Source organism: Vidua chalybeata, chromosome 6, assembly GCF_026979565.1.
Source record: "Vidua chalybeata isolate OUT-0048 chromosome 6, bVidCha1 merged haplotype, whole genome shotgun sequence".
NCBI classification, from domain to species: domain Eukaryota; kingdom Metazoa; phylum Chordata; class Aves; order Passeriformes; family Viduidae; genus Vidua; species Vidua chalybeata.
Window position 1 is genome coordinate 47,576,714 of NC_071535.1, and position 22,675 is coordinate 47,599,388.

General features: G+C 44.8%; 1 protein-coding gene across 1 annotated transcript; it reads right to left on the reverse strand.

Annotated features, from left to right (window-relative positions):
• Positions 1-3,511: 3,511 nt before the first annotated feature.
• On the reverse strand, positions 3,512-19,533 carry TH (tyrosine hydroxylase). The gene is made up of 13 exons (XM_053945802.1): positions 19,444-19,533; positions 14,854-15,057; positions 11,790-11,964; positions 10,887-10,975; positions 10,604-10,671; positions 8,859-8,909; positions 7,925-8,070; positions 7,428-7,563; positions 7,225-7,294; positions 6,879-6,935; positions 6,200-6,295; positions 5,903-6,036; positions 3,512-3,671 (listed from the first exon to the last, which is right to left on the reverse strand). The coding sequence occupies exons 1-13, from the start codon at positions 19,531-19,533 to the stop codon at positions 3,512-3,514; spliced, it is 1,476 nt and encodes a 491-aa protein (XP_053801777.1).
• Between the last annotated feature and the right edge of the window lie 3,142 nt (positions 19,534-22,675).

The window sequence follows — 22,675 nt, forward strand, 5'->3', positions numbered from 1 at the left end:
AAACAGGAGCTTAGAAAAAGAGTGGGAATAAAACATATGTAAAGGGTGCTAAAGTAATGTGAAGTCTACAAGAAATAGTGAGAAGTAATTTAGTGAGCAAGTAGATAAATTAACTCAGACTTTGTTTACTGCAGCCCCAACCAGATGCCAGCTAAAAAAAGACGGGTTGAATTGCATGGCCAGTTGAATAAGAGCATCCTACACTTCATTATGTATCTCATTATGACAGTCTAAGGCAATTGTCACAATGAGCTACATAAAAAAGTGTAGGGTACTCTGAAAAGAGTGCAAAGAGTTTATACTTGGCCTCAAATGAAGTAAGAAATATAGGAAATAAATAAAAATTGCATAAGGTGTCCAAAAGTGGATTAGTAAAAGAAAGCTGCCAACTCTACTGCATTGGCTAAACTAAAGACTGTGACAGATGCTGCCAAGGGATCACCCCAATAAACCGTCACAAATCAGTATCTGTTTGCCACAATAAATACCTTTCCTGGGCAGGCTGAGGTTCTTCCACCTAAAAGGAATACAACTGCTGGAACTGTAACAATGCTGTTACAGAAAATTGTTCAAAGGTGTGGAACAGCACCTGAGACAGGATAAGATGAATAGAGGGGAGGGTTGGAAAGGGGGAGGTTTTAAGTGAAGAATTTAAGTCTTAATAACTAGCCTGGGGATTAAGCAAGGACTGTATAAACCCTACCACCTGCAATCAGAATGGTAGAACGAAATGAGTCAGACTATTAAAGACAACTGTAGGACAATATCCAAAATTATGGGTTAAAAAGTTAACCTCACTATCAGTAGCTTTAAAAGCAGTGACAGATCAGGATTGGTTTACAACTCTACTATATTTTGTTTGGATAGCCTGTCTCTTAGTGGCCCTATGTCTAAGAGTCTAAAATATTATGGCAAGATAAAGAAGAAAGCAATGCTCTGGTAGAAGAAGCAACATGAGAAAAATGTGAAAAATGAGAGAGCAAGAATCCAATTCCTATATGGCTTATGAAATAAGGAGCCAAGTAATGCATTTGAAAACAGATAAAAAAGAACAAGGCTTAGAAACAAAGTGAAAGGGGACCTATTAAGTTACTAATACGACAAATCCTCTAAGATATTAAATAGGTGAGGATAATAGTAAATACAAACAGGTTCATGTATTCAGATGTCTCCATAAGGGGCCAAAAAATTCTAGAGTTTGTCATGAATTTGTGAAAAACAGAGACACTGAAAATGGCCCAAAGAGGGACCTCTGGGGCCTGTGCAGCCCAAGCCCCTGCACTCAGAGCTTGCCCCAGCTCAGCCTCGTGTCCCAAAAGCAAGGGAATGCAATTCTCCTGGTGCTCACCTTCCCCTGGCTGCAGCACATCTGTTTGTGTGCTTGCATACTCGTGCTGCTGGATTATGCTGCAAGTCTTGCTTATTTGCTATTTTTGCAGGAGAGATTTTGCAGCAGATTTTACTACAGCTCCACAAAAAAGCAGCAGCTGACAGAGTCAGGGAGCAGCAAACTCCAAGGAAAGGCAGAGGAGTTGAGGTCTCCCACAGTTGCAAGGATTTCTAAATTGGCTTTTCACTCCATATTAATGAGTTTGGTCTTTTTACAAATTGCATGAATTTTAGATATTTAAGAAGGCAGATAATGACTGTGCTTTGGAGACTTAGAGATGATCCCCTTCAGACCTCTACGGTTCTGGAGGCCAGACCAGAGAGCAAATGCCTCTACAGAGAGATTCCCTGCCCAGTCCTGATCAGAAGCCTGGCATTGCTGCAGGGTTTGCAGCATCCTTGCTGCTTTCATGGCCAGCAAGCCAGGAGCTGGACACTACCAAGGGAGAGGAGAAATAGCAGCCTGAAGACCAGCAAAGTGGCACTGCTCTTGTTAACAAGATCATAACCCATGCATTAACTATACAGACAAAATTGTTATTGCTTGCCTGTTTATTTTCTCTTTTCTGTTGGTTTTTTTTGTTGTTTTGTTTGTTTGTTTGTTTTTTGTTTTTGTTTTAGTCTGTTTTACTGAAGTCACCAGTAAGATTTTCACAGCTAGATACTAAACTATGGCCTAGCCTGACTTAGTCTTGCATAGCTTGCTCCAGCTACTTAATCTAATAGTAATATCTGAAGAACCCAAATGAAAAATTCTTACAGCACTTAAGGGAGTCTTGAGAGTTAGAGCTCATGATCTGGATCCACCCAGATTGGGAAATCATAGCTGCAGCTTTGGAAAAAGGGCTCTAAAATGACAATAACTGAATTAACTCAGTAGTTTTATTGATTTAGAGGAAAATCCAAAGAAAAGGAACAGATTGAGGAAAAGCAGCTAGCCCTGGTGTCAAACTGCTGATTTCAGTAATGGCCTTTTAAGCAATTTAGAAGGAATTTAGGAGGAAGGGTCAAATAAGAAAAGAAACAGAAAGGAGAGATTGAATCAGCAGGGGACTAAGTGCCATCAGTAGCTAAGGAGTTAAAATTTGAGAGAACTGGGGTTAAAGCACATATATGTGGAGGTCTGAAATGGGATAAAGAGTAATGGCTTGTAAACTATTATGACTGAGCAACAGTAGAAGTAACACTGGAGAACAATGTTAGCCATGTTAATAGCCATAACTTCACTGCCAAGTCTTGTAGTTCTTTAAAGAGGAAATTATAAAAATCACATATCGTGGATAAGGACGGCAAAAGTCGACATAGAAATGTTATAAATGATCATGCAAACAACTCTGTCTAATTCTCCCCTTCACTGTCCCCCACAGCTGTTTAGCAGCCTCCACACATGCCAAGCCTAGCTCTGATACTGCACAGCTGCATAACCTTGGGCCAAACTTCTGAGCAAACTGCTAAGTTATGAGACAGCCTGCAAGAAGATAAGAAGGGCAAAAGCAGGGGGAGGAAAACCAAGAGCTTTGGGTCAGATCAAGCCATTAATATCTACACTGAAAACTGCATGAAACTGGGTTTGAGCATCTAAACCAGATGTTTACCTTCCTTGGAAATGGCCAGCAATAACCTTAGTCACACACCTGAGCTACATCAGGTGATACTAACATTAAGATAACTAAGAACAAGACTCATGGAGTTGCTTTGGGGATTAAAAAAAAAAAAGGCAGACTAAATTTTTCTCTCAAATTGCAATTTTAAAAAAATTATTGCTTCTCTTTTTTTCTTTCTAAATACAGTAGATTTTCTCCTCTTCCTTGCACTCAGGAGCCTAGCACAGAGCTCTTGACTTCAACTTTTCAGCTTGGCCATGCTTTTTTCTATCTGCTAAGCCTCTTCCATCAGTCAATAGAAAAGCTACCCAAAAAGCTAGCAGGCCTCGGGTGCATCCCACTGCCCTCCTCCGAGCTGGCCCTACATACAAAAGTGGAAAGCTGTTGGGGTCGCGTGGTGACAGGCAGCAGTGCCAGTGTTTGGAGAAGACAGGTAGGAATTATCAGTTGGGAACTAAGTGAGGGCAGGGCAGGCACTTTGGGGGCTGGGAGGGGACAGAAATGACTCAGTTCTTGTATTAACTGATAACATTGAGCGCATTAATCAGCGAGTGAAGCTCATCCCTTACGCTCTCCAGGGAGTGGCAGATCAGCTGGGGGCTGTCCAGGAGCTCGATGCTGTGGGTGTAGGGCTCATATTTCACCGAGAAGGGCCGCTTGATGTGCGCCGCATAGCTCCTGCAAGGGAAGGGTGCAGGAGATGGGTCCCGAGTCTCCTCATCACCATTTACCCAGGAAGATCACCACAGTTAATGCCTCCTTTAGGCAGAATTTCCAGCTCCACTACAGCAGTAGTTGAGATCCCTTCTGTTTGTCAAGGAACACCATGAGTTTGACTGTGGCTTTCTGTGGGCTGTACCAAACAGGAGGGTACATCAAACTGGTCATCTCCATGGCCATTGCCAAGCATCCTCTGCTGCAATTCCTTTTTCAGAAAGGCAAAGGAGATTTAGAAGCTAATTGCAGGGAAAGCCCATGGTATTATTGTAGTATATTACTAAATCCTTTCTGACATGCATTTATTGACTAATCTCTGGGGAGGGGGGAACTAGCTGTGTGGCATATTAAGGATAAACTTGACGGGCAGCGGCTCAGACCTGAGCTAGAGGATGAGAATAGTGTCACCAGAGCCTTGTGCTTCAGCAAAGCTGTACTGCTGTACCCAAAGCCAAATGCAGCCTGAATCTCAGTGATGAGCTTGACTTTACCTGATATCTCTCAAGAGCAAGACCTTGTTGCTGCTTTTCTAATGGAGAAGTGAAAGTAAGGGTAGGGTTTCCCCAAAGTTGCCCACATTCACTTCCAGCACTAAGATTTGTATACTTGACAAGGTAGGCTTTTTTCATCTGTGGGTTGTGTGACTATGGAGCTGAAAATCTATAATTAGGTGCTTATGGCTGCAGTCTCATGCTGGAAAGGACTGGGAACATAAGGGGACAAACAGCACTATCAACAGGCATGCTCCTGTCCTCTGCTGAGGCTTCACCCTTTCACTCCTGGATTGCTTAGCTTAGGCTACCCTCTTGTGGCTACCGCGGGTCTGCTCTGGTGCAGGGCTCGGGGAAGAGCAGCCCTTTCCCAGATGGAGACAGATGTTCCTCCAGCTGGTACTTCATGGCTAGGCCGGAAGTGGAGGGATCTGGAGGAAAACACAGCACAGAGGGCCAAGGGGAAACACGGTCCTGCAGGCTGGCGCTGGCAGGGAGCTGCCATGCCATTGCAGGAAAACAACGGAAAAAAGCATAAACAAAGGAGGTTTCTGCATACTCACATTGTCCTTCTCCTAAACGACGAGGTTCCTCTCAGTTCTACCAGGCAAAGTCCTGCTCACCTCTCTTGTTAATGTCAGCAACGACAGCCATGGCTCGTAGCACGGCTGCTAATGGCTAGAAACCTGCCCTCCAAAATGGGTGTGCACACTTGACACCTTGTGAAGCAACTAGATACAGCATGGCTGCTTGGAAGGGCACTGGGGGAGTGTGTCCTTTCTGAGAAAAGAGGTTTTTCTCCAGCTGTAACACTGATAGTCAGGCCTGTGGTGGCAACTGCCAGTAATATAAAAGAGAGGATGCTTTAATGTTTTCACCTCATAGAGTAGCATCTGTGTGGTCTCTGAACTCTTTAAAGAGGATAATTTACAGTGCTTGTCACAGTCAAGACCCTCTAGCCTAATCTGTGTATGTGGTGTATTTTCCCTTTTTAAATGCAAGGAAATTACTCATTAGGCAGCAGCTGGGTTTTTTTTTTAAAGCAGCCTAGTGTGTGTGTGTGAGCATGGGCTCCCCCCTGCTTGCTATTGAGCGGCTAGACTCCAGGTTGTATGAACAGTGCAAGTGAGGGTAATAAAAACAGAAGTTGAAATATAGCAGTCCTCACCACGTTATTTATATTAAATACCCCTCTTGCAGGAACTGTAAAGTCATGTACATCATGTTCGCCTCATCCTGTCTCTTTCCTAAGTGAAGATAAAAGTGTTATAGGCAAAGTTTTCCTCTGTCACTCAAAGCAGTCCAAGGACTGAGCTTTCCTCCTGTGGGCAATTCTGGGTATGACCAAGAAAATGCTCTTCTGTACAGATGTCTGTGGGTTGAGCTGACCCTTACCATCCTGTTTGCAGTCCCATGGGATGGGGAAACCCAATTACCATGGTGGGATTGTATCTGGGGTCCAGTAACACATGTAAACCAGCTTAGGAGGCAAAAGTTCATCTTTTCCCCTGGATAGATCTATTCATGTCAGCCATGTTCCCTGTAGGAACTGGAGAACTGCTTTACTTTAGAAGATCTGATCAAAGTCTTCAGAGCACTTCTGAGAACTTGGACTGAAAGCAGCCATAATGTCAAACCCTATTTCAATAGATAACATCTTAATTTCCTACCGTTCAAGTCTCTCTCATTGCCCAGTCCTACCTCAATTTATTTTTGGCATCACTGAAGCTCTCAGACACAAAATAAACAGGCTGGTAGTTCTGGTCCTGGTAGGGCTGAACAGCTGCAGCATCAGGGTCGAAGTCCCTCACCTCTGGTTCATCTGACAAGGAGTGCTGTGAACAAGGCAGAAAAAATCCAGCATAAAACTAAGGGGATGGGAGAGCACATATGGGGTATGCAAAGGTGGAGTACACACTGAGGAATGTCATTGTGCAGAAACAGGAGGTGTTTTTCTCTACAGGGTCTAGAGCAGAGGCAAGTTATTGTGGGACTCACTATGAGCTCGCCATAGGAAGAGAGGAGCCCGGCTCCGTAGGCTTTGACTATTCCATTCTGTCTGCAGAGCCCAAACTCCACTGTAAACCAGTAAAGCTGTGAAAAGAAAAATAAAAATTCCTGAGGGACACAGCTCCTCATCCTAATTGCTCTGTCACTTCTGAGCCCTTACATCATGGCCAGGGTCTGGGGTTGTTTAAAGGAACAGGCACCTGCCTCTTTGTCCCCTCTCCACACTTTGCTTTCAGAGAAAAGTGCTAAACTAAGTTGCTGCTACACCAGGACAGAGTCTGTGTCCTTGGGCTTGTTCCATCTGTTGTGAGATGCTGCTGTTTGGTGTCCTTGGAGTAGGACAGGTCAACTTGCTGAGAGAGAGCCAAAGGAAGCAGATGTCATTCAATCCCATCCCAAAGAGTCCCAGCAGTGCTGTTGTTGGAAATATGATGCTTGGTGGTACTACTGGTGCCCGAGAAAATTGGGTTAATGTGCAAGTGAGCTTGAGCTCTGCTGTTTAACTGATCTCTGCTCTGCACAGTCATCATGAAAAGAGCATGGGGCAGCTTGGGTGGGAGCTCTGAGCCTGCAAATCTCGGAATACCAGGCTGGACCGGTCCCCTTGATACCACAGAAGCACTCCTGGAAGTGTTGTGCCCCCCATCCAGCAAAGGGGAAAACTTACCGTTGCTAGTTTCTCAATTTCTTCATCACTTGCTCCCAGAGATGCCAGCCCAATGTCCTAGGAAGAGAAGGGAAGGGACAAACATCGGGACTGAGGGCCTTAGACATTGATTGCTCTGTTTTATTGGCTCAAGACCATACATATTGCTGCCCTGCAGTGCCAGGCATCTGCTGGGACTTTATCGTGATCAGACTAAAACCACTTTGTTGCAGAGACGGTATTAAGGTCTTGGTCCCTCAGTAGAGCTCTGGAACATCATGGTTAATAAGAGCAAGAAAGGTTTAGGTGGCAACACCAGGGTTTGGATTCCCGCCTCTCAGGGGGAGAAAGCAGATAACCACCTTACCTGAGAGAACTGGGCAAATGTCTTATCAGCCAGCATTGGGACATGCCCCAGCAGCTCGTGACAGCAATCCCTGCCAATGGGAGGGGGGAGAGGAGGAGAACACAGTCAGCAGCAGACAGGGTGCATCTGTTGGGTATAAAGGGTGATTGCTGGCCAGCTGGTTCTTTGTGGGCAGGGAGGCCATGGGGCTGGGCGATACTCACGGCTCGGGGGAGTGCATGGGTGAGGATGCGTGACGGATGTACTGCGTGCACTGGAAGACGCGGAAGGCCAGGCTGGCCAGGAAGTCCCGTGCTGACAGCAGGCCGGCCACCGGCCGGAGCTGGAAGCCGGTCCTCTCTGAAACAGCACACACCGACTGTGCGAGGTGCATGCCCATGGGCTGTGCTGCTGCCCCCAGCACTGGAAGCTAAAGGGCTGCACCAGCCTAATCTGTCTGCTCCTCCAAGGAACAACACCCACTCTTCAGGTGCCCAGTGGGATCATTTGAACACAGGCTTGCCCTTCAGCCACAGCCCGCTGTGTATAGCTGCAGGCCCCACCACTTGGGCTCTACCTCTGTCCTCTGTCAGCAATGCCCAAGGCACCAGCTCTCCTCCTAAATCTCAGCTCACTCACTACTCCTTTGGGTTCAGGCTTCCCATCTGCAGCTGCCCCCACTGGCAGACCCTGAACCTGGGTCCCCTGGGCTCGTACTCACCTTTCAGGAAGCGGGAAACCTCCTCCAGCTGAGGGATGTTGTTCTCATTGTAGCCACAGAATTTCTCCAGTAGACTGAAAGCCTCAAGGTACTCCTTGCAGGCATGGGTGGGGTACAAGCTCTTCAGGGTGCTGTACACCTCCTTCCTTCAAGAAGAGAGGCAGCAGACATTCAGTGGTTAATGCGTCCAGTCCTTCCCTGCGCTCTGGCTATGCACTATCAGGGACTCATGTCTTTAGGCTCCATGTCCTTTTGCCTTTCTCCACCTAAGTCTATGTCTCTGCACATTGATAGAGGTATGTAAACATACAGACACACATTCAAATGAACCTGCAAAGGTGGCAGCTGTGTCTGCACAGACCTATTTCTGACCTGGAGGTCAGAAGACTGTATAAAAGGTATCAGCTGGAATTAAAATATTCCCAGTAGGTTAACTCCTGAAGTTGCACTGTGAAGACAGTCAATAGAACCAGGGGATGACCTTGTTGAGAAGCTTGTGTACTCAGCTCATATGAGCTGGCCTTGATTTCAGAAACACTCCTGCAGCAACACTCCTGGAAAAAAATCACATTCAAAGGGAGTGCTTTCCTAAGTGAGGCCTGTGAGGTACCACACAGATATTCACCATGGGCCTCACACTTCTTCATGCAGCTGTGATAACTGCTCTTTGTTTGGAGGCTGCTACTGAGTCAGGACCCTTAGAGAAGTGAGGCTCCAAATTATCTATCTTGCTCTATGGGGAGGCTCCTTTGGAGGAAACTCCTGAAGGCTGCAGCATGAAAGTGTTTTTTATAACAAGCCATTAAGTAGGATGCTTGCACTCCTGACACATTTTTCAAGAGGTCGTGCCCTAAATGTTTGGGGTTTGATTCCCAGCTTCTAGTGGTGAAGCACTAATAGTGAAATCAGCACTAATAATGAAATCAGCACTCACCAGGTAGCTGTCTCCTCCGCCGTGTACTCCACATGAGGGATTGGGTCCCCACTGCAAGGCAAAGGCAGCATTATTGAGCAGAGCCCCAGCCAGGCTCCTCTTCCCTATGAGAAGGAAGCACTTTGGAGGAGCTCTGCATGAGTTAAATCTTCTTCAACAACCAAACAAAGGGGTGACAGGAAAGACAAAGCCTTAGTAGTGGGTCATTTGTACAGGTGCAACAAATACACAGATGCAAAGAAAAGCATGAGTCTAGTCAGAGATTACGAATGAACAAGGGATGACCAAAAGTTTAGCAGGTGTAATATTTACCAGGGGGAAAAGAAATGGGTTTCTCTGGAAAAGATTGAAAGACTTCATGTGTGAAAATAAAGCTGGTGGCTCCAAGAAAGAACCGGTGGCTGGGAAATAGAAGCAGCTAATAAGGAAAACTAAATGCATTTGATCTGCATAAAAATATATTGTCAATAAGGTTAAGGAGGGCAGGAAAAGAAGATTTCAACATTGATGTAAATGGGCATTGATGAAATGACAATTTTGTGTTTTCTCATCATAGTTAGCAATTGTATTTCCTAAATCTTTCTTTTCTGTGTTTGGACAAATGAGATATTCATATATTGTAAAGCACAGTTCCTGAAGGGATGCCTGAAGAGGTGCTACACAGTGGCTCAGAAATGTTAACCTGCTGGTGAGATGTTTGAGAAGACCTCTTAAACTGGTGTCTCATCTTAGGACAGTATTTAACCCTATGTCACTTGGGACTCTTCCTCTGGCACCATGACTTTCTATATGTTTAGTATTTGAACAGGATAAAACCATCAGTGTCCATATTCTGGGCTTCAGTTTGGCAAAGTACATGAGAACAGCAGAAACCCTTGCTGGGATCACACCAGTTGCAGGGGTAGTTCAAACAGGTGACCCATATAATTTCTGTAGTCTGCTTTCAGCACTTAAAGTCCTGCTCAGAGAGAGAATGCTACGGTGAAAGGCAGTGTCACTGAATAGGATCTAGGGAATATTTTACAAACCTAACTGAATATCAGACTCTATTTGATGTTGTAGTGAACACAGTGAGTGCTATCACTGCATGTATCAGAATAGAAGTATTAATTAAGAGTACAAGACATAGTCTTAAATCTATATAAGACAATGATAAGAACATTACTGGAATCTATTTAATTTAGCAGAGCTAGAAGGCAAATAATTTAGCCTATAAATACCCTCATAGCAAAAAAGAAAAAATCCGATAACAGTATTTTATCTAGTAGATGAATGGCATGTGTGATCCATTGGGTAAAAGCTAAAGCTATTGAAGTCCAGCTTAGAAATAAAACTCACATTTTTTCATGACCGGGATAATGAACCTTTGGAACAAATTTTTCTGTGCATGGGTATCTTTTTCAGTACTTGAAGCACCAAAGTCAAAACTAGATGCCATTCTAAAGAGATGCTACATTTCCAAATGAAGTTTGAGGTCTGATGGATATATATCTGGCTTTTGTTATGCAGGAGGTTTATTCTTACTATACTTTTACCAATGTATGAATTAATGACAACAGATTTTTTTTAATTAAAGAGAGACTAGAATGCAAAGAGAGAAGAGAGACACAAAAGGAGCTGGAAAGGCTGAATGGGGAGAAAAAACATAAAGGAAGAGAAGTGTCATACAGGTGACATACAATGACTTCCCAATAGGATCGCTGACATGTCATTATCCCCACATGAATGTTAGGAAGGAGACTTACTGCTTATAGTGAAAAGCAATCTCTGCTATTGATTTCCTTCTCTGGCGATATACTTGGTCAGAGTAGCCCTGTGGTGACAAACAGGAACAGAGACAGGACTTTTAATCAGTTGCTAAAGTTTCTCACCCAGGAAAATTCATCTCTGGCTGGAGAGACATCTCTCAAGGTGGCAGTCGCACTCTGGTCCCCTGATCAGCTGCACTAATGGGTGTTCTCAGCTCCCTGCTTCTGTGGGACAGCTGGGGAGCTCAGCGTGACAGGGTGCGCACACAGGCTGACTCACCGGGTGATCCAGATCCAAGTCAGGGTCAAACTTGGTGACCAAATGGTGGCACTTGTCCAATTCACAGATTTTTCTGGGAAACCAGTGAACTATGGGGAGAGAGAAAGTGACAGTCTGTCTGTGGAAGTGAAGATCCCTTAAAGAGAAGGGGCTCTGAGGCTGAATAAGATATGCCTCATCTGCTGTACCAAATGCACACATACAACATGGCACAGCTACGTCCAGGCAGTAGTTTCACAATCTCAGCACTCTTTTCCTAGAGTCATGTCTAATGCCATGATCTGCATTTCATTACTTCCTTGCCCATCTCTCAGCAGAGTATTTTGTGGCAAAATTAAAGAAGATGATGAAAATTAGATTTTACTGAATGATTCACGTTAACAAACACCCAGAGATCCTGCTGGTCATGGATCTCTAGGGATATTCTCCTACAATATTATTCTACATTAATCATCCTATCTTCAGAACAGGATGGCACAGGAAGTGTCTTGTAGATTAGTGCTGGTACCTGTACAGAGGACCTAACACGTAAGTAGGAAACTACTTTAGTATTCATAATACAAAATGCAACACTACTGTATTTATAATACAAAATGCGGGAGTAGGGATGGAGAACTCATGAGGAGAGGTGTGAGCAAAGCATGAAATTCAACCTCCTATTTCTATTTTTTTTCAATCTTTTACCAGAAGAATGAGCTATGAATAATGGAGTCTGTTGAGAAAAGGACAAGGAGGGAAATTACTTTCAGGATTCACGTATACCAGAGGCAGTCCCTTCTGGTTTGCTCAAATTCAGCACACAACAGCCCTTTCCCTTTACTGGGAATAACAAAGCCTCCACCCTGTTTCTACAGGGAGAGCTTAGCCTCTCCACACAAGTGAAAATGTTTGTAAGTTCCTTACATTTGTCTTCCTTAGTGGTCCTTACATCTTCTGCTACCCTCTTGATGGAGCTAATGAAAGTATTGAGGTCAGAGCTGTGGACTTCACAGCGCACAAAGTATTCCAGCTCAGCGATCCCTTCACGGCGCTTTCGGCTAAGCCTGGTCTCCAGGTGGTGAATTTTAGCTTCAAATGTCTTTTGAGACATGGAAAGGAAGAAAAAAAAAAATTAAGCAACATTTGAAATACCTTCTGCTACTACCCAAAGCTGCCCATGTGGACACAGAATTATAGAATGGTTGGGGTTGGAAGGGACCTTAAACATCGTCTTGTTCCAGCCTCCCTGCTATGGACAGGAACAACTTTCACAGACCAGGTTGCTCAGAGCTCCATCCAACCAGACTTTTAACACTCCCAGGCATCCACAACTCTGGGCAACCTATTTCAGTGCCTCATCACCCTCACAATAAACATTTTTTTCCTACTATCCGACCTAAACCTACTCTCTTTCAATTTGAATCCATCCCTCCATCCTGACACTACGTGCTCTTGTAACAAGTCCCTCTCCATCTTTCCCTTAGACCTCCCTTCAGTTATTCGAAGGCCACAATTAGGTCACCCAGAAGCCTTCTCTTTTCCAGGATGGACAATCCCAGTCTGGGATGCATTTCTTCTTGTCGTTTTCTTCATGCCCCCACCTCCCTCCCGTATAAACACACTTACCCATTAATTCCACATTTTCTCCTTCTGCACAAACACCGAGGCCGTTCAAAAACTACCAACAGAAGACTTCCACCACGGCAAAGAAGACCAAGAGAAGCAGTTGATGTGGCAGAGCGCCACGTTACATTTTCCCACCCCAGGCACTCCCGAGGCGTGTGTTAGTGGGGGCCCGTGGCGGGTGGGGTGCGTGTCCGGCGGGGTCCCGCGGGGCGGGCGCTGCCCGGGCGGGCCGGCGGCTTGGCGCTGGCCGTGGTGCTGAACGCCAGGGCTGCCGCGGCTCGCCCTCACCAGCGCTGGTCTGGGTTCACTACCGGCACTGATGTCATTTGGACTTGCTGTAGGAACTGACCTCCCGCATGGAATAAGGGGACAAAATTATGTCTGTAGTCTCGCAAGGGGCCCTGGTAGATTTGTGGGTATTTTCTTTAGCTCAGTGAAAACTGGCAGTACAAGCCCAAGGCCCTAGGCAATGACCCAACCTTTTCAAAGTTCCTGTAGGACCTTTGCTAGAGGAAGGGACTTGGTTTCTTTTGTTAATCAGAGGCAAAAAGATGAGAAGGAATAGGTAAATTAAATTTAAAATGGTGTTTTTTAATGTACCTACCAAGTTCACTATTACATTTTTCTGTCAACAATCGATACCTTTGCATTAATCTGACAGCCGTGATTGCATTACCTATGCTTCAGCTGCATGTAACACATACAGAAGAGTGAAGCCAGCTTCCCTGCAGCCTGGTTCATGATGAGGTAAATGTCATTATGCCCATCTGCTTTCATATCTTGTACCTGCATTGCCAGAGGGATGTGGGAAATGAATCTTCCTCTGTTGGGACTTGACATGCTTGTCTTTTTGTTATATTTAAAGCTTTCTCTGTGACAAGCTCAAAGAGCTTTTTTGCTTCAGGAAGAAACAAACAATATTTGAACATAAGCTGCTGCAGATTCTCACTTGATGTTTTAAAAATTGTTTAAATTACAGAATTTAAATGCAGTATAACATAAAATCTACCAAGTACAAAAGCTTACACATCTGTTTCATACCCACTGAGCAGCCTGTTGAATGCTACACTGATGGATTTGTCATGCTATATCTGGCATCTGTGTGTTCTGGGAAGCAGACTCCAGTCATTGCAACACATGGATTTTGTCTGAAAAGTTTGTCATGAAAGTTCTTTCAGTCTTGAGACAAGGACCAGTCAGTCTTGAGACAATTGCCCAGAAAACAGCTTTTCTTTCAACAGTCCTCGTAGAGGAATTGTAATTGCTGAAAATCTAAATGTTTTTCATAAGATTATCAGAGGAAATACTAAATGGGCAATGAATAACTAGAATGCCCTATAATTTCAGGGAAATACTTATCCCCCAAAAACACTTTTTGTGTGTTTCCAGTTTTTAAGTAGCAGGCTTACTGTATAGTGTACATGACCCCAAATAAACTGCTGCGACTGGACATGCTCTGAATAGGAGGTTGGACCAGAGACCTCCAGGGGCCCCTTACAAGCCGCATGACTGATTAATAGGAACAAATTGTCCTCTCCTCTCACTGCTAAAGTCAATGAAATTAAACTACCATAGATAAAACGCATCTCAGAACCTCAGTTTGCAAAACACTTTTGAATCATTCTGGATGAAAACACACTACATGAATGCAAGCTGTCGTGCTTGGATTTTTGTTTAAATAGGCAGCACTTATCTCAGCCTTTCCATTCATGCCACTGATATCCTATATAATGCAACATTACATTGCTGGCTAGGGGGAAAAAGCTCAGTTACCAGTTTTCCTTGGTATTAAAGGCATAGAGAGGATGCATCTCCTGAGGGAAACCAACAGAACCTTTAACATGTGAATCAGAATAGAGAAGATAATTTTGAAATCAATACGCCAGTTTTACACCCAGGGCAAAGTTGTTTCTGTAACTATTTGACTGAGGACCAGTATGGTAATGACCCACAAGCGGGATGAGTTTGGTCTGTAGACAGGCAGGGCACACAGCTTACTTTGAATGTGGGATCAGAGCCCTGTGCCTGAAGTTGAAGTGCTGAGCAGCGGGAAGGGTTGTCAGAGTACAGTACAAACCATAAGGCTGTGGACTGGAGTGTGAAAATGAAAATAAGCAAAATTAAGGCCAGAGCTTAACAGCAGTGCAAGATAGAGGCACGCCTCCTTCTTAGTGATGACATGAGGACACACTGGGCCATGAGCAAAGCATGACTTCAGAGATATCAGACAACTAACTGATAATTTGAAGTAGGCAGACCTAGTCTGAGGTTTCTTTATTACACTCAAGTGATGCTTGTCACAGCCCAGTCATGAAACCTGAAGTGTGTTCCTTGAGTACCACACAACAGGTTAGGTACTCACCTCAAATACCTTAAGGACACGGGACAGTGGAGAAGTCTTGGCTCCCTTGAGCATGAAGAAGAGGTTCAGCATGGCTCTCCCATCCTTCTCCTCGAATACAATGGTCTCTGTGGACTCTGTGGCATCAGTGGCTGCAGCCGCAGCCTCTCTTTCCTTCCTGGCATCTTCAATGAGGCTCTGACGTCTCCCAATGAACCGTGGAGACTGAAGGCAGAACAGAAATAAATAACACTGCTCAAAGAGGTGTAGGAGATCAGAGGCATTCCCACTAGCTGATGTGACTGGATGAGATGTGACTGGTATGTGTCAGCAGAGGAAGCAGGGAAAGTGTGGACTGACTTGCCTGGCTTTGTAAAGAAAGATCTGCTCATAAGGACTGAGGTTTTAGAATTGAACTTTCAGAAATGTGAAGCTTTGGGGGAAAAAAACTGTGTAAAATATCTTTTTAGCATAACTGGAGAGTGGGCTTCTCCACTCACCCCCCCTAGAAACAGTTTTCAGCATCCTCTGAAAAAAAAACAAAACCCAGAAACAATCTTAAGTGGTTTTCAGGTGTCTGATGAACTCAAGTGGAGAGACATCAGATAAACCTGAGGTCATCTGAGAAAAGATACTTTGTGAGGGACAGGTGAAGCCCACAGCTGTGGCCTGGCCAGGAAATAGGAACTGTTTGCAGGTGTATTAGCAGGGCAGCTTAGCAAAACTGCTCCCAGGATCCAATATGACATTTACTTTTAACATTAAGTGGATGCTTATCTATTGAAGTGTAATTGAAACCACAACCATATACCCCAGAAAATAAATTTCTCCCACTTATCTGTAGATTTGTTTTGTCTCAACAAACTCCTGCAGATTTCTGTTACTTGGAATTGAACCTAAAATGCAACTCTGTGCCTAAGGTCATGTCAGGACACCTGTTTATACTTATAGTGAACTACAAAGTATTTCAATCACTGCTGTTTCTTTTGTTATACAAATAGCTCATATACCAACTTATTTGTTCTTGGTCTTTTTACATCCAGTTTCCTATTTAGAGGCAATGCATCTGGTTCCAGTTTTCTGTGTTCAAGACCCAAACCAGATGACAAACCTCCAGAGCTTGCTAAAAGAAACCTGGTGCAGCACTGAAGAAGGACACAGAGTGGGACTGGCTGCAGTTTTCCCTGTGATTATATTGAAAATATTTAGAACATGCTAACCAAGCCATGCTTTCCCTACTTTGTGAAAATTAAGAGTGTTTTCCTTTTAACAGGACAGCCTGATTGACTACTAAGTTTATTTTCTCTCTGATTTTCAAAGCCCACTATCAGTAACTCATGTTTCCTGCGAGAATCCTCTTGGATGCTTTAAATGCACTTTAAATGCAGCCGTAAAAACTCAGCACATCGAGGCACCAGCCCACACACCTCTATCTGGTCCTTTTCCAGTAAAGATACACCTCCAAAATTATATTTCGAGATCCACCCTTTATTCATCAGGGCACAGAAAAACACCTTCTAATAAATATGTGCATGCTGCTGCTTGTCTGAATTGGTGGTATTTGTGCCCAAAGAGAGCAGACATCTAACAGGTGACCTCAGTTGTAACTTTAAAAATCTGGTGAGTATGTGCTTGGCTTTAAATGTGTGTTTTCCATCACTGCAGTGTTTTAAGCTAAGCTGGTGTTTACTTTAAAGTGTCTGAAATAAGCAGGGCAAATTATGCCCTGTGCCAGCTACAGAAAATGAGCTCCACAGCCATCCCAAGCCAGACAGTGCTTTACCCAAGAGTGCTTTGTCACACTGTGCCCCGAGGTGCAGCAGGATTTTACTTCTGGGCTGGGGAAGGGGAGAGGAGGGTAATTAGACCCTCATATTTAGGATGTAAACCAGGTTAAAATCCAGCTGAGTGGGGTTTAAAATGCCAGGGTTGGGTGACTGGAAAGCTGCACCAGGAGAAGCAGACTCAACCAGACCCACACATGTGCTGGGGCTGGGTGGCCCCTGGCAGACAGGAGTGGGGGCTTTGGTCCCTTCAAGGAGTCCTGGAAGTTTCGTAGCTGCATGATGGCATAGTTTAAGTGGCTAAATTGGGAAAAAAAATCAAAACAAAGCAAAAAAAGGCTGAATTTTGCTTGGGAGAAGAGGGCTGGGAGGAATCTGCCTGCCTGCTGCCTCCTCTGCCAGCTGGAGGCTGCCTGGCTGCATGTTCCCCACCTCACTGTCCTCAATTCTGCTCCTCACATTTATGCTCATTGGGCTATATTCTCCTTTTGCTGGATATTAGGAATGTGGCATATATAATAACCAAACTGATCTCATGATAAATGCCTTCCTTTCTTCCAGAGGCACCATTACATGATATTTCTGAATTGTCTTGCAGACTCTCTCCCTGAGTGCATACCTGGCTACAGTGAGAACTGTAATTTGATTTTGCAAAGCATTTATTTGCCTAACCAGGGCCTGACTCATTCACCTCTTCTGAAGGTTAGTTTGCACCTCTTATGAAGGGTATGTTCATTTTTCTTTCCTTGAATTTGCTGCAAGTCAGAGTGCCCATCCGACATATTGTCATTAAAAATACTGTGTTCTGAGGTATTTTGTTGGTTTTTTTCCTCTGGCTCATTATTTGCAGCAATCAGGAAGGTCTGTAAGGACTGGGGACATTAATGTCCCACCCCTGCTTTCCTGGGTGCTTTTCCCTGCTTTTTTGGCTCCAGTGGCTGTCTCCTCCCTGGCTCTGTAACCAAACTCTGCCCCAGCTACAGTCACAGGGTCTCTTGCAACATACTATTAGCAGCAGAAAACCTTAATACATAACCAAAGATTTTTCCATGGAGTTTGATGTTTGGCTGGCCCAGCTGACATGTAAAATACCTGCTGGTGTAGAGGAGTTCTGGGATTGCAAAGATCTGAATTTTCCCCCCAGTTTGCAGTTCTCCTGGCAAGGGAACACCTCAGAGCTGCTGGAGGTGATGTGATGGTGGGTGATGGCTGTGGGGCAGATCACCCACGGCACAGTGACAACACAAGGGCCAGGGACATGCCATGGCACATGCAAATGCAGAATCATGCCTCTTGCCTGGTAGAAGGCAGGATTGTGGAGATCTCCTGTGCTAGGCGAGAGCAAAGGGAAAATCTTTTCATGCATCCAACTCTCAGAGCGATCCTCACGGGGCAAAGTTTTAATTTCATTTGTTTTCCCTTTTCTGAAAATTTTCATTCAAAAACAATCACAGGCTAAGGTTTTATGTATCCTCCAGGCTGGAGGAGCCACTCACCCCAAGCAGCTTGCCTCACTCTTGTCAGCCCACTTGTTGAATGTGACCTCCCCTGGCCTCTATGTTCAGTGGCCCATTTTTTCATAAAACACAGAGTAACACCCCAGAGGGTGTAATAACTAAACACTCTTCACTCCTCCAGACACTGAGCATCTCAAATACTGATTTTACAAGTTGCCTGGAAAATATCAGGTTTTCAAGGGCCACTCAAGTGTTCATTATTTTGCGGAATGAAAAGGACTGCGTGAGAGGGAAGCCTTCCCTGATTTCCACTTATTAGAGAAAGCAAGCTTACATACTTGTTTCCTAAATGTTTCCCTTCTTTTCCAGCAAACTCCACTATTCAAAACACCTTTCTGCCAATGTAGTGGTTGATTTTAGTGAGGCAGAGCATTGCACAGGGTTAAGAGGAGAGTGGGTGAAAAAGGCAACAGGTATAAGGGAGAGAAATGGGGAGCTCTAAAAGTGACCTGCCGGAGTCACACTGCAGACATCTGCCAAACATATCTGCTACCTCACCCATCTCTATTCCTAAGGTCCCCTCCTGATGCACCCATTGCCACTGCTCTGGCTCCTGCATTGTCACCTGCTGCCTATCCACATCTTTGCCCCACAGGAATGTCCAATACTGGGAGTCTTCAAGCTCATCCTGCCTGGCAAGGCTTCGAAGTTAAGCGCGGAAATGTCCCTGTCCCTACAGCAAGTCTGATGGGTTGGCCAGGCTTGGCTTTCTAAAGACACTTGACACTCCTCTCCCTTCCCTCACACATTTGGTGTGTGCAGGAGCTTTCCCTGGGGTAAACACAAGGCTGAGGACACATCAAGGAGGACTGGGAACAGAAATGGGGGAAGGATGTTCTGGGAAATAAACTGGATACAGCAGTCATGAACAAGTTAAACTGCCTGTGCCTTGTGTGCTGTCTGAAATGGCAGCCCCACTTTTTTTTATTATGCTAGAACAGGTGAAATCTCTGCAGTTTAATGCCCTAAAACCTGGAAATCGTTAAGATTTTCAAATTGCCTTTCACAGGGGGACTCCTTGCTATTCTTGCCGTAGGTCTGTGGGTTATTCACCTTACTTTTGGTTGAAGTGTTATCATTATTTCAAGTTTTCACCCCCTTATATGTTTTCATTTCATATGTATCAGTATGTAGCAAGAACTGTTGGAGTAATTTTCCTTTGCCAGCCTGGAGCCCGGAGGTGCCCATGTTGGGGAAGCCCCACAAACAAAGTGTTGGTCCATCTATCCTTGCCTTCCTCTGCCTATAGCTATGGAAGAGGCTGTGGTTTTTGGAGGGGGAGGGAAAGAAGTGGGGTAGGGTTGTCTTACCATGATGGCCTCAGCTTGCTTGGAGTCCAGCTCCGACACCGCCCTGCGGAAGCCTTTAGCTGCAGAGGTGGAGATGTTCGGGGTTGGCATCTTTGCTCTTCCACGAGCTCTGCTGTCTGCTTTCCAGCTCCTTGCCAGCTTTTTATAGGGCAGGGCTGACGTCAAAGACTCTTTCAAATCTTCTCTTTCCCTGCCACCTCCCCATCACCACCTCCCTCCTTTCTCCCCCTCGGGCTGAGAGGAGGAGGGGATGTGAAGGAGAGAAACATGTCTGTCCCATTAAATCTAATTGCTACAAAGATTGCAGACACCCTGCCTTCACAGACCAGACAATCCCCCACCTGTTTGCCTGGATCCAAAAGATTTCTTCTCTAATTTACCCCTTCTCTCCTTTCCCCCTTCCCCCCACTTCTTGATGGAGTTCATTCTCATTACATGTTTCAGTCCGGCACATTTGCTTCCCCAGCTTGGGAGTTGCATCAAAGGATTTTGATCTGTGAAAGGACAAAATAAAAGGAAGGGAGAGATTTAGCCCTCTGCAGCCTTCCCCCCCCCCCCCCCCCTTGTTTGCCTTGTCATGGAGGCAGTAAAGTAATAGGAAAATAACACTGATTCCCGCAAGGCAGCTGCAGGACTGGATGCCATTTTAATGTGTGCACCTTCCAGCACTTGGCTACTGACAACGCTGTGCCTTCCAGGGCTCCCCCACCACCTCAGAGCTTGATTTGGCCATGTCACTCTGACAGCAGGAGGGCAGAATCTGACTCCTCAGAAATGAAAAAAAGCTTTAGAGGAAATAACCTGAAAAACCCTTGCAGTCCTGACTTCCTGAGTGCTTTGCTCCTTTTGCAGAAATTCCTAAGGGACCAAATGCTTGAGAACAGCTGGGGCTGACAGTGTGTGACAGATCAGACCCATGCCAGGGTCTCTGCTTTGTTGTGAGTAAAACTGGCATTTTTCTCTGCTTAGATTTGCAGCAGCTGTCCCACCCAAACAAGTGCTGCAGGAATGCATAGCTGTGCTTTGTGTGAGCCACCTCCATCCTGGTGACAGGCCACTGACTGGCACAAATCCTTGTGGGAGGGAAGCTGGTGGCCTTTCACCAGCTGACTGCCCAAGAGCTCACCTGCAACCTTGCTGACCACAGCACTGACATCTGGTAGGGTTAGTGGCTCATCCTGCACTCAGCAGGACAGCTGAGTTCGTCCCAGCCTGCTGATGACTTCTGCAGTGCCAAAAGCTCTGGAAGACCAACAGTCCATTGACATCCTTGAGGATGCAAAGCTGTTGATGTTTACCAAACACCAGGGAGCAGGCAGCATGACCAACACTCCCTGCCCCACAAAGGCAGCTTGGGAAGCTCATTGGTGGGAGTTGAAGCTGAAGTAAGCAGTTGGCAGCAGCTAAAGATTGGTGCAATAGTGAGAAAAAAATCGATTTTAAGTCATGTGGAGTATCTTCTCTTATTGCAGGTGCTGAGGGCACTTGGCTGTTCAGTACAGTAAAAACCAGAGGAAGAAGTTAAGCAGCCATCATGTCTCATCTATCCCCAGCCTCTGTGTCCTCACATGTGGTATCACCTCACACACTGAGAACAGCCCTTGCTTTTGCTTTAATTTCATCCCTAATCCCCTCTGAGTCTCCTAAACTGTCTATTTACTCTCTGCTAAACCCTGGATGCTCAAAACACAAGTTAAAACACCACCAAAGCAACGAAGGGTAATGCTGCCTGGTGTTGCAAGGTTTTCTCAGAAAATATTTTGGGAGCAGGTTCCAAGGCAATCCACTGCCCAGAAGGCAGTCAAGGAGCAGCATTGCAGGCTCAGTCACCTCCTGTCTGCTGGGGTGGCTTTGAGGACCCTCTTACTGGGAGATACAAATTAGCAGAATGCTATGGTTGACTTATTTTTTTGTCCCTGGCTGAGGTGAACCATGGTTGCTGGAAGGCTGGGATGCCAGGAACAGGGCATTGAAAACTGTAAGGAAGAAAAGAACCCACTCTAAAAGAGGCCACAGAAATAACGCTCATGTATCTTTCATGGGAGGCACCAGTGAAGAGACCTCAGTGGGGATTCTGTAACATCATTAATGCCAGTAAAGCTGACATAGAAAGAGGGCAAAGGGCACAAACTAGGATGAAGCTACAAAGGTATTAAGGATGAAAAGCCATAGTTATGCCAGGTACTCCAGAAATATTTGGTTAAATTTGTTCAGAGACTTTGCTAGTGTAATACCTGTTAAAAAGAAGCATTGTCAATGAAGGGTCAAGACTGGGCCAGCTTCAGTGGAATTTCATTTGGAAAGGAAATAGGGACTTGGGTAGGAGGAGAGTTACAAGAATTGCATTTGAATGTATTTACCAAATCAAGTTTTAACTGTGGACGAATTATTCTGGCTTGCACTACCTTTAAAACAGCATGTAGAATGTGGAATTACAACATTTTTCATTTGAGGTTTTCAGTTCAATTTAAGAACAAAGACAAAATTGAAATTAATTTATTAATTTAATCCCTTTTCCTTCATGCTGTTTCTTACCTTAAAGTCAGAAGGAGAAATCATTTTGCTAGACCTATTTTTTTGGAAACTGATTTAGTTTAAAGGTCTCTTTAGAGAAGTATTTGCCAGTGATGATAAACCTAAAATCAGCCATCACAGCAAGTTCCAGTTATCCAAATCTGTAATAAATTTGCTAAGGGAATAGCCTTAAAATGTCAGCTCATGTAAAGAATTAAGAAAATTGGCAAAATAATAAATACGGGAATAGAACAAGCCACTCAGCCTTCCTGCAATCTGTAACCTATTCAGTGATCACATATGAAAGCTCTTCTGACAAGCAGAGGCTTTAATATGTGCTGATAACATCAGACAAGTTCTCAAGATTATTGTATGACTAGACGGAATTTCTCTGAATATATTTTCTGTTTTCTTTTTGTCTCGTTTCATGTTGTTACGTCCCTTGTGAAATTCAGTCCTGTATTCAAGATCATCAATCCTTCTACTTAGTTATCTCATCCCAAAGCCCTTGATTTTTAGTCCCTTGTCTTCCTACTGTTGGCAAATTAGGCATACAACTCTCTTCTTCTTTAAGCCCTGCTAACCTGCCCACCCCATCCCTGTTTGGTGATGAGACTCCTGCATTATATGGAATGCTGTCCAGCATGGAGCCAAAGTTCTGCTTTCCACGCAACCAAGGGCAAAACGTCCAGATTGCCGTGAAGGGGTTGCCATGGTA

What these genes read in the sequence shown, in the direction of transcription:
- TH (XM_053945802.1), bottom strand. Translation starts at nt 19,533, where the DNA reads ATGCCAACCCCGAACATCTCCACCTCTGCAGCTAAAGGCTTCCGCAGG. An exon ending in AAATTGAGAAACTAGCAACG is followed by an intron (nt 6,296 to 6,878) that starts GTAAGTTTTCCC and finishes TTCTTTTCACAG; the next exon opens with CTTTACTGGTTTACAGTGGA. An exon ending in CTTCCTATGGCGAGCTCATA is followed by an intron (nt 6,037 to 6,199) that starts GTGAGTCCCACA and finishes CCTTGTTCACAG; the next exon opens with CACTCCTTGTCAGATGAACC.